At 33.4% G+C, this 12,384-nt stretch overlaps 1 protein-coding gene and 1 non-coding gene across 2 annotated transcripts; one reads left to right on the forward strand and one right to left on the reverse strand.

Moving 5' to 3' along the window:
- Window positions 1–5,135: 5,135 nt before the first annotated feature.
- Window positions 5,136–5,242, reverse strand: LOC128287405 (small nucleolar RNA R71). Its single transcript, XR_008278105.1, has one exon. It is a non-coding gene; the product is annotated as a small nucleolar RNA R71 (small nucleolar RNA).
- Window positions 5,243–9,515: 4,273 nt separating this feature from the next.
- On the forward strand, window positions 9,516–12,134 carry LOC108462677 ((+)-delta-cadinene synthase isozyme A-like). The gene is given in 8 exon segments (XM_017762595.2): window positions 9,516–9,752; window positions 9,832–10,102; window positions 10,277–10,649; window positions 10,742–10,960; window positions 11,143–11,242; window positions 11,245–11,283; window positions 11,387–11,635; window positions 11,777–12,134. Coding segments are annotated over 8 exon segments (1,668 nt in total). The 5' UTR covers window positions 9,516–9,629; the 3' UTR covers window positions 12,071–12,134.
- The last annotated feature ends 250 nt before the right edge of the window (window positions 12,135–12,384 follow it).

Here is a 12,384-nt window from a genome sequence, read left to right on the forward strand (position 1 = left end):
GTTACCATATTACAGATCATACTGAACATACAACATATTAATCATGCATACATATCAAATTTTACGCTAACAGATCATAATAAATCATGTTTGAAAGTTTAATTTATGCCATACGGACCCTACGGAAGTCCTACGCTCGACTTGAATGACGCATATGGCCCTAGGGTAAAATTTTAAAATTTGTGCCCACACGGCCTACTTGGCTAGCCCATGTGGCCCACACAGCCTAAATGATCCAGATTGTGCATCTCACACGGTCTAGCACATGGTCGTGTGTCACACACAGCCTAGCACATGGTCGACTGGCGTCGACAATCCAAATTTTTCGCTTTTGCCGTTTGCTACTTTCTCAGGTTTTTGTTACACACCTAATCTGATTTCGATGTAAATGCAACCACGAGACTTCCAGAACCTAAAATCTTTATTTAACACGTTCAATCAATAACGATTATACTAAAACTAAATCGAATATTCCTACAAAAAGCCCACATTCAGCTTTCAAAAATGTTAAATCACTTACGCAACAGTCAACGACAACAACCTAACGTTTAAGTGGCTGGAAGAGCACTGATTTCCTCTCGATCCTCTCCTGACAGCATACAAAAGAAATAATTAAAATTCTGATTTCATGATATAAATCCTAGTATACACGAATGTTGACTCTACCAATATTACCTGATAATACAATTGTGACAAACACAATCACCGAATATGAATCCAATAGAAAAAGAGCAAGAAAGTAAGAACATTGATATGGATTAAGATAAAACAAAATAAAATACCAAGAAGGAAATGAATACAATGACAACCCAATTTGAGAATGACAAGTAAAGAACAAAAGTAAGGAAAAAAGAATGGGAAAAAGAAAAGAAAGGAACAAGATGCAATAGTAGAAAATGGAAATGGCAGTGTGAAGTGTGGGTAAGGGAGAAAGGACGTGGGGGAGAATTTCTCTTTAAAAAAGAACAAAACAAAATAACTAATTACAGGTTATTCATTTGAAAAAGGGAGTAAATCTTATCCAACAACTAAATTGATTTTTATTAAAGAGTTTAAATTAAAACCAAACTCATCCATAAATTTGATAATGAAAATAAAATATTTTCACATGTTCACGAAGGGATTCCGAACACACAACCATAAGGTAAGTTAACGCTTTACCACTAAACTAGCAGGTTCATTCAATCAAAACTTGACCGAAAATAACATCTAAGCCCAATGAATGGAGATAGGCCTAGGAACAAAAATAACTAAATTTTCCCAAAAAGTATGACTTGAACCCGATGCCTCAAATATACAATCAAAACCTTTAATCACTAAATGTTTTCTCCATTGTTCGATAATGTTTTGTAACCCTAATTCGATGATAAGGCGGGTTAGGGGTGTTACATCCTGTCACACTATCCTGTCTTAAGTCTGGGGGTTACCTAAAAGTAATAAACAAACAGAGAATGAGCTTTGAAGTTCAGTGTGTAACATATATTAAAATCAACAGATATTAATTAGATGTAACAAAAAACAAAAACTGTATTAGAACATATCAGATGCAAATTTACAATCCTACCATCATCCGCTACACACCATATAGGGTATTAAATACCCATCCATCCCTGCACACCGTTTAGTGTCGGTATGACACTTTTCAGAATATTTGCATCTTAGCTGCCAGATCAATAAGCGATTCATCACTAATAACTAAGATATATGTGGATGAGCAAACATATATGACAGATGTATTTCTGCCCACATTTCCTCCATATTCAAAAATCCCACCCCAATGCACATATAAAATTTATCAGATATCACATACTCTCATAACAAATATAGATCGTGCTTGACGAAAAATAGATCAGACTTGCCATATTACGGATCATATTAAATATACAACATATTAATCATGCATACGCATCAAATTTTACGTTAACAGAACATCATAAATCATGTTTAAAAGCTTAATTTATGCCATACGGACCCTACAGAAGGCCTAAGTTTGACTTGAATAACGCCTATGGCCCTAGGGTAAAATTTTAAAATTTGGGCTCACATTCCCGTGTGACCCACACGGCCTAATTGACCCAGAGTATGTCTTATATGGTCTAGCATATGGTCGTGTGTCTTATACTGTCTAGTATACGGCCGTGTGTCACACATGGCTCATAACAGATATAGATCATGCTTGACGAAAAACATATCAGAGTTACCATATTACAGATCATACTGAACATACAACATATTAATCATGCATACATATCAAATTTTACGCTAACAGATCATAATAAATCATGTTTGAAAGTTTAATTTATGCCATATGGACCCTACGGAAGACCTACGCTCGACTTGAATGACGCCTATGGCCCTAGGGTAAAATTTTAAAATTTGTGCCCACACGGCCAACTTGGCTAGCCCATGTGGCCCACACGGCCTAGCACACGATCTCACACACCCTCGTGTTGCCCACACAGCCTAAATGACCTAGATTGTGCATCTCATACGGTCTAGTATATAGTCGTGTGTCACACACAGCCTAGCACATGGTCGTGTGGCGTCGACAATCCAAATTTTTGGCTTTTGCCGTTTGCTACTTTCTCAGGTTTTCGTTACACACCTAATCTGATTTCGATGTAAATGCAACCACGAGACTTCCAGATATTAAAATCACTATCCTGTCTTAAGTCTGGGGGTTACCTAAAAGTAATAAACAAACAGAGATTGAGCTTTGAAGCTCAGTGTGTAACATATATTAAAATTAACAGATATTAATTAGATATAATAAAAAACAAAAACTGTATCAGAACATATCAGATGCAGATTTACAATCCTACCATCATCCTCTACACACCATATAGGGTATTAAATACCCATCCATCCCTGCACACCGCTTAGTGTCAGTATGACACTTTTCAGAATATTTGCAGCTTAGCTGCCAGATCAATAGGCGATTCATCACTAATAACTAAGATATATGTGGATGAGCAAACATATACGACAGATGTATTTCTGCCCACATTTCCTCCATATTCAAAAATCCCACCCCAATGCACATATAGAATTAATCAGATACTATAATATACATGTCATACATGCTCTCATAACAAATATAGATCGTGCTTGACAAAAAACAGATCAAACTTGCCATATTACGGATCATATTGAACATACAACATATTAATCATGCATAAGCATCAAAGTTTACGTTAACATAACATCATAAATCATGTTTAAAAGCTTAATTTATGCCATACGGACCCTACAGAAGGCTAAGTTAGACTTGAATAACGCCTATGGCCCTAGGGTAAAATTTTAAAATTTGGGCTCACACTCCCGTATGACCCATACTGCCTAATTGAACCAGACAGTGTGTCTTACATGGTCTAGCACATGGCCGTGTGTCTTATACGGTCTAGTATACGGCCGTGTGTCACACATAGCTTGGCACATGGCTATATGGCGTCAAGAATCCCAATTTTTAGCTTTTGTCGTTTGCTATTTTCTCTAGTATTTGTTACACACTTGATCTGATTCGATAATGCAACCACGAGACTTCCAGAACCTAAAATCATTATTTAACATGTTCAATTACTAACGATTATATGGAAACTAAACCGAATTTTCCAACAAAAATGCCCACATTTGGCTTCCAAAAATGTTCAATCACTTACGCAACAGTAAACGACAACAACCTAACGTTTAAGTAGCTAGAGGAGTACTGATTTCTTTTCGATCCTTTCCTGGCAGCGAACAAAAGAAACAATTAAAATTCCAATTTTATGATATAAATCCTATTATACACGAATGCCAACTCTACCAGTATTACCTGATGATACAATTGACAAACACAATCATCGAATACGAATCCAATAGAAAAAGAGCAAGAAAGTAAGAACGTTGATAGGGATTAAGATAAAACAAAATAAAATACCAAGAAGGAAATGAATGCAATGACAACCCAATCTAAGAATGACCAGTAAAGAAAAAAAAGTAAGGAAAAAATAATGGGAAAAAGAAAAGAAAGGAACATGATACAATAGCAAGGAATGGAAGTGGCAGCGTGAAGTGTGGGTAAGGGAGAAGAAACGGGGGGAGATTTTCTCTCTTTTTGTTTAAAAAAACCACTTATAGGTTATTTACTTGAAAATGGGTAAATGTTATCCAACAACTAAATAGATTTTTATTAAAGAGTTTAAATTAAAACCAAACTTATCCATAAATTTGATAAAGAAAATAAAATAATTTCACATGCTTACGAAGGGATTCCGAACACACAACCACAAGGTAAGCTAACACCTTACCACCAAACTAGTAGGCTCATTCTATCAAAATTTGACCGAAAATAACATTTAAGCCCAATGAATGGAGATAGGCCTAGAAAAAAAAATAATTGAATTTTCCCAAAAAGTATGACTTGAAGCCAATGCCTCAAATATACAATCAAAACCCTTAATCACTAAAACAAATACTTAATTATAATATTAGCATAAAATAAATATTTTATTTTTATATTTATATTTTTGTTTTAATATAATTTTTACATTTTAATTTTTCTTGTTTGCTTCTGCCAGGTTCTTTTGGTTTTTGACTAGAAGAAACCCGTTGGGACCATTTCTTTTTGATAGTGAGATTAAAAGTACTGCTTGTAGAAATCATAAAGAGGTGAGAGAAGCAACGCAAAGTCAACTGAATATAGTAGACGAACAAGAGGACAACAATATTACCGAGGAGATGGGTGATAATTAGATTATTTAGTTACCTCCTGTATATCCTATTCCTTGTACTATATATGATTCTGCCAAGCCCACTCTGATTGGAGCCGAATCCAGTATTGTGAGACCTACCGTTATTGCAGACAATTTTGAGCTAAAGCCGAACACAATTCAGATGGTGCAACAATATGTTCAATTCGATGGTTTGCAAGATGAAGATCCAAATACTCATTTGGCTAATTTCTTAGAGATTTATGACACTTTCAAGATTAATGACGCCACTAATGACGCCATTCACTTACAATTGTTCCCTTTCTCATTGAGGAAAAAGGAAAAAAAAAGTGTTTAAATTCTTTACCATGAGGTTCTATCACTATTTGGGCTTAAATGACTGAGAAAGTTCTTTTAAAGTACTTCCCACCGGCTAAAACATCTAAGTTGAGGAATGACATTTCTTCTTTTTCTTAGATCGATTTAGAGACATTATATGATGCATGGGAGAGATTCAATGACTTATTGAGAAGGTGCGCTCATCATGGGTTACCTCTGTGTTTGCAAGTTCAAACCTTTTACAATGGTTTGAATCCCTCGACTAGGTAGTTAATTGATGCAGAAGTTGGTGGAACACTGAATAATAAAACACCCGAGGTAGCTTATGAGTTTATTAAGGAGATGACACTAAATAATTACCAGTGGAAAGTCATGAGAACAAAACCGATGAAAGCAACTGGTGTTTTTAATCTAGATGCAGTCACCATGTTATCAAACCAAGTGGAAGCATTAAATAAGAAAATTTACAGTTTATATTTTTCTACGCAGGTGAATCCAGTGATGCAATGCGATGCAAATAGAGTGGAGAATAATTCAAAATGTTTACCCTTTGGTCCTAGCACAGAGAATGAGCAAGTTAATTATATTGGTAACAATTATAGACCTCAAAATAACTCTTATAGTAATAGCTATAATACAGGTTGAAGGAACTATCCCAACTTTTCTTAGGGTGGTCAAGGAAATTAAAGAACACAACCCTTTCCAGGTTTTTAACAACTTTATCACCAAGAGAAGAAGCCGAACCTTGAAGAGATGTTGGCAAAATTCATTTCAGTGTCAGAAGCTCATTTTCAAAACACCGAGGTTGCATTGAAAAATCAGTAAGCATCAATTTAAAGACTTGAAAATTAAATAGGACAACTTGCTAAATTAGTTTTGAAAGACCACAAGGTAGCTTGCCTAGCAATATGAAACTAACCCAAGAGACCAACTTCATGTAATTACTATTCGAGACGTGGAAGGGTTAGTTGAACCTGAGCAGAAATCGATGCAAGAAGTTGTGGTGAAAAATGATGAGGTTGAGGAAGATAAGAAAAAGCAAAAACCAATGGTTAGAGAATACAAAACTCAGGTTCTATCTCTAAACGCGATGAAGAAAGACCACACGAAAGAACAATTTGGTAAATTTCTTAAGCTCTTAAAAAAATTGCATATTAACTTACCATTTGTTGAAGCCCTTTCGCAGATGCCAAATTATGTCAATTCTTAAAGGATCTGTTAATAAACAAAAGGAAGTTGGACGACTCGTCAACTGTGGAGCTCAATGCAGTTTGCTCGATCATTCTACAAAACAAATTTAAAGATCCAGGGAGTTTTACTATTCGTTATCTCATTGGTAGTTTAAATGTTGAAAATGCTTTAGATAATTTAGGGGCTAGTATTAATGTCATGCCTTATAAAATGTTTAAACAACTTGGTCTTGGGAAATCCAAACACACTAGGATGAGTATTCTATTAGCGGATAGATCAATTAGGTATCCTAGGGGTATTATTGAGGATATGCTTGTGAAAATTGATAAAATCATATTCCCTGTAGACTTTGTTGTATTAGACATGGATGAGGATAGTGAGGTACATATGATTTTAGGTTGACCCTTTTTAGCCACTTCTAGAGCTATTATCGATGTTGGTACGGGTGAACTTATGCTTCGTATAGGTGACGAAAAGATTACCCTTCAAACACGTAGATCTGTGAGAGTCTCTAGTAAGTGAGATGGTATTGAATGTTCTGTTTATGTTAGTAACCATGTGGCTCAACGTTCTTTGTAGGAAATCTCTCATGAAAACATGTTGGAGCCATGTTTCAGTCAAGGTGACAGAAATTGAGCGGCAAGTGAAGAATGAATGGTGCAACTTGACGAACTAGATGAATCGCAAATGAATGTTGATGAGAGACCGAAAAAACACGATGAAGAGACAAAGTAATGACATGATGTGCATATGATGAGAATGAACCAATTAAAGGTTGGGGACAGAGTGCTGTTAGACAAATTGGATCCACGAATTTTCCCTTCAGAGCCTGAGTCAAGCGGATCGAACCCATTTACAAGATTAAATGTTTTTTATACTAAGACAGTTGAGGTAATACATTTTGAGTTCGGTACATTTAAGGTAAACAATACTCGAGTCAAACCTTATTTTGGTGTTAAAATTGTGAAAATTGATAAAACAATACTCCGAGAACCACCGTAACCATGCACGACAAGGTAAAGTCGAGCTTAGACTCTAAATAAGTGCTTCTGGAGGCAACCCAAGTGTTTAAATTTTATTAATTCTTTTAATTTTATTACATGATAATTTTAATGATAAATAAATAAACAAATAAAAAGAGGAAAAAATAATAAAAATAAAATATATATTGAACCACACACTAACGTGTCCCGTGCCGTGTGTATAGTGGAGCAAATGATGAGAGTTACATGGTTTGAAGACATGGCCGATAAGTCACACGACTTGGACATATGGGCGTGTCCTGAAGCTTAATTTTTTCGATTTCGATTGTTACACGGCCTGGACACGTTTAATCAGTAACGATTTTAGGGAAACAAAACCGAATATTCCAACAAAATGCCCCACATTCGGCTTCCAAAACGTTATATCACTTACGCAGCAGTAAACGACAAATGTATCTATTTTTCTTCCTCTTTTCTTATCTCCGCAAAACGTCAAATGAATAGGCACATCAACACTGCTACCAATATTTGTCAACTGTAATATATGTTATAAAATATAATTAAATGTATAAAATATAATACATGTCTTAAATATGTCATATTTAAATCTATAAAATAATTCTAATTAGACTTTTTGGTATTTTCAGTGTCTTGAGCTCGTGTGAAGGATAACTTAACCCAATATGATGTTATGCGTCAACATCTCCTCTACTCTTTTTAATTTTTATTTCACTTTATTAAGATGATGTTTTAAAAAACGTGATCCAATTAGTTAATTAATTTATTATTATTATTTTACAGCACACATTCTTTTTTACATGTGATTATAATTGATTTGGGTCAATTTATTAAGTAAAATTGGTTTTCTATGATGCAATACTTTTTTCAAAGTAGGGATGAAAATTAAATTATAATTTTATGGTAGTAAAAATAAAATTTATTATTTTAATAGTCTTTATCTTTATAATTTTTAAAAGATTAAATTAAATCTTTATCATTCTTAAGGAAACAAATTGTAATTTTACTTTTATTAATTTAAAATTTAAAAATTTTAAAGGATATAAATAAAAATTTTTCATTTTAAGGGGACCGTGCTAGCCCCTAATTTCGCCCCTGTATGTAGTACTTTATTTTAAAAAGTAAATATAATAGGCTTATTATAAAAAAACAAAAAAAAAAAAACAAAAGTGAAAGATGAAATTTTATATAAATGATCGCTGCAAGCTTACAATGAAAGTGACACAATAATATGATTCTTTACTATCAAAGAAACTTTGGTCGTCAGAGATAATATTTTAACAATTTAATTTTATATAATAATTGTTTTAACAATTTTTCATGATTTTTAAAATATTCATGTTGAATGTAGCAGTATATAGTTATATTAGTTATGCTCATAAATTTTGAACCCATTTGATTATTGTTATGTAATTTGATAACAATGATTATTATTTTACATCCAACAAATAATTAAAATTTTTGTTCAGTAATTTAAATATCATTAATTTCTTTTATATGATTTAAAATATAAAAGATAATAATAGTTTCGATTGAACGCCGCTAATAATGGATTCGATCGAACCTCGTGAGTATATCAATTATTTGAGTTTAATTAAAAAGAAAACAAAATGCAAACGGCTTAATTTTTAAGTTTTAATTTATGTGTGAAAATTCACTTAAAAACAGAGTCCATGGCTGCTAACATATTATATATTAAACCATTTCCTATTAATAAATTTATGAACGAGAGTTATATTCTTCTAAATTCATTTTACTTGGCGGTGGAGTATAATATTTTATGCAATAGTTATTCTTTTACTATATAAATAAATATTAATCAAAGTTGGAATAATATTTTGATTTTGGATTACAATTAATTGAGATTGGTTTGTAAATATTTTTTATTATTAATTTTAGATAAAATTATTTGAAGTTGGAGTCAAAATTGACCGTCTCAGCTAATTAAACAAATAATAATGAAAATTAATTCCACTTAATTTGGTCATATTCTGCAGGAATAGATATATTGCTCAACACTCACATTTACTACATCGGCAATAGTCAGAAAGACTGCCAAGTAAACAATGGAACACTCAATTCGAGTCAAACAAATACATAGAATGTGTTTTGAGGCACCAATTTTGAAGGACAGAAAGTGGAAACAAACAAAAGAATATTCAAAAACCAAGGAAATTTCTCACTCTATTTGCATATTTTTCTCCTTCCAGTATAGTTAAAATACGTGCAATTTACGTTGTACTTTGTTGACTCCTATCTTATACCTATAAATACATGCAACAATTGCACACATAGTCTCATCCAAACCCTGTGTTTTAAACACTCAACAGTAAGCAAAGGCAGCAAATTAATCTTTGAATTATTTGCTTCCAAAACCCTACACTTTTCCTTCAACACATCCTTGAAAATGACTTCACAAGCTTCTCCAGTTCTTGCTTCACCCCATCCCGCCATTTCATCCGAAAATCGACCCAAGGCTGATTTTCATCCCGGTATTTGGGGTGATATGTTCCTCAACTGTCCTGATACGGTAATCTATAATTTTTTTTCTTACATATTTTTAAGTTTTTTGGAGATTTCATGGAAAAGCATTATACGTACTTGAGCAGGATATCGATGCTGCAACTGAATTACAATATGAAGAATTTAAAGCTCAAGTGAGGAAGATGATTATGGAACCTGTTGATGATTCAAACCAAAAGTTGCCCTTCATTGATGCTGTTCAAAGATTAGGTGTGAGTTATCATTTTGAGAAAGAGATTGAAGATGAACTAGAGAATATTTACCGTGACACCAACAACAATGATGCTGAGAACGATCTCTACACTACAGCTCTTCGATTCCGGTTACTTAGAGAGCATGGCTTCGATATTTCATGTGGTAATTAAGTCTTAAACTCTCATAACTCTTCTTATCCATTTATCAATTAATATTATCAAACTTTACATTAATAATCATCTGTACAATACTTCAGTATATATATATATATATATATATATATATATATTTATTGATGAAACTAATGTTTGATGATGATTTTGGGTGATTGAGCAGATGCATTCAACAAGTTCAAAGATGAGGCAGGGAACTTCAAGCCATCATTGACGAGTGATGTGCAAGGGTTGTTGGAACTTTATGAAGCTTCCTATATGAGGGTCCATGGGGAAGATATACTTGATGAAGCCATTTCTTTCACCACTGCTCAACTTACACTTGCTCTACCAACTTTAGATCATCCTTTATCGGAACAGGTCGGCCATGCCTTAAAGCAGTCTATCCGAAGGGGCTTGCCAAGGGTTGAGGCCCGGAATTTCATTTCGATATACCAAGATTTAGAATCCCACAACAAATCGTTGCTTCAATTTGCAAAGATTGATTTCAACTTGTTGCAGCTTTTGCATAGGAAAGAGCTAAGTGAGATCTGCAGGTAAGTGTTTGGAGATCTTTAAAGCTATGAAGTCTAATACTATATCAGTTGATCACACGACTGTTGCTGACATTTTATGATGCTTTTTTTAGGTGGTGGAAAGATTTAGACTTCACAAGAAAACTACCATTTGCAAGAGATAGAGTGGTTGAAGGCTATTTTTGGATAATGGGAGTTTACTTTGAACCCCAATACTCCCTTGGTAGAAAGATGTTGACAAAAGTCATAGCGATGGCTTCCATTGTTGATGATACTTATGATTCATATGCAACATATGATGAACTCATTCCTTATACAAATGCAATTGAAAGGTGAGATTTTTTTTCTCTTTTCTACAAAAAAAAGTTTTGAGATCACAAAGAATAAGGGAATATATGATTTTAAACGTTAGGATATTCACTCCAGACTTGCAGTTAATCATATTTTAATGGTGATAGTATGAATTAACCAGGCTAAGTTTCAGATTCAAATTAACCCTCAAATTGTGTTTTAGGTGGGATATTAAATGCATGAACCAACTTCCAGATTACATGAAAATAAGTTACAAGGCACTATTAGATGTTTATGAAGAAATGGAACAAATTGTTGGCAAATCAAGGGAGACAAGATTCGAGTTGAGTATGCGAAAAAGGCGGTATGTAATGATAGAATAGTATGATATGCTTTAATCATAAATGTATAAAATTTGAAAATTACATTAACAATTTGCTTATTTTTTTTATGCCTTTAATCATCAGATGATACGCCTTGCTCAAGCTTACCTTTTGGAGGCCAAATGGACTCATCAAAACTATAAACCAACCTTCGAGGAATTTAGAGATAATGCATTACCAACCTCTGGCTATGCCATGCTTGCTATAACGGCGTTTGTCGGCATGGGCGAAGTTATAACCCCTGAGACCTTCAAATGGGCCGCCAATGACCCCAAGATCATTAAGGCTTCCACCATTATTTGCAGGTTCATGGATGATATTGCGGAACATAAGGTATACTATATATTCATATTCAAGAATTCTAAAAATCGATTATGGTATATATATGCACTTAAATCTATATCATAGAATTGTAAGGCTTCTAGGGTTTGCATTTGCTAAGTTAATTAATATACATGGTTCATATGGGTGCAGTTCAACCATAGGAGAGAAGACGATTGCTCAGCGATCGAATGTTACATGGAACAATATGGGGTGACAGCGCAAGAAGCATACAATGAATTCAACAAACACATTGAGAGTTCATGGAAAGATGTAAATGAAGAGTTCTTGAAACCGACAGAAATGCCGACACCCGTTCTTTGTCGTAGCCTCAACCTTGCTAGGGTTATGGATGTACTTTACAGAGAAGGTGACGGTTATACACATGTTGGGAAAGCTGCTAAAGGTGGGATCACTTCATTATTGATTGATCCAATCCAAATTTGAAATTCAACATTGGCTTAAGATTTACTATGAGATAAAATTAATAAAGTTTGTACAATGAAGGAAATGTATAATTTCATTACATTATTTGATTTGTTTCTCTATATAAAAGAATGAACAAACGGATAATCTTTGTACTTTGTATCTTTTAATCCAATTAATTTCTAATATCAAATATATCATACGTGATTTTATATGTTTAAGTTATGTGATTTATTAAAATGTACTAAATGATTTTGATAATTGAAATATTATAGTAATGAAAATTTTTCTAATGATTTTTAAAGCATTTATACATATACAATATCAAAATTTGA

The sequence above is a fragment of the Gossypium arboreum genome, chromosome 13 (genome assembly GCF_025698485.1).
Source record: "Gossypium arboreum isolate Shixiya-1 chromosome 13, ASM2569848v2, whole genome shotgun sequence".
Taxonomy (NCBI): Eukaryota; Viridiplantae; Streptophyta; class Magnoliopsida; order Malvales; family Malvaceae; genus Gossypium; species Gossypium arboreum.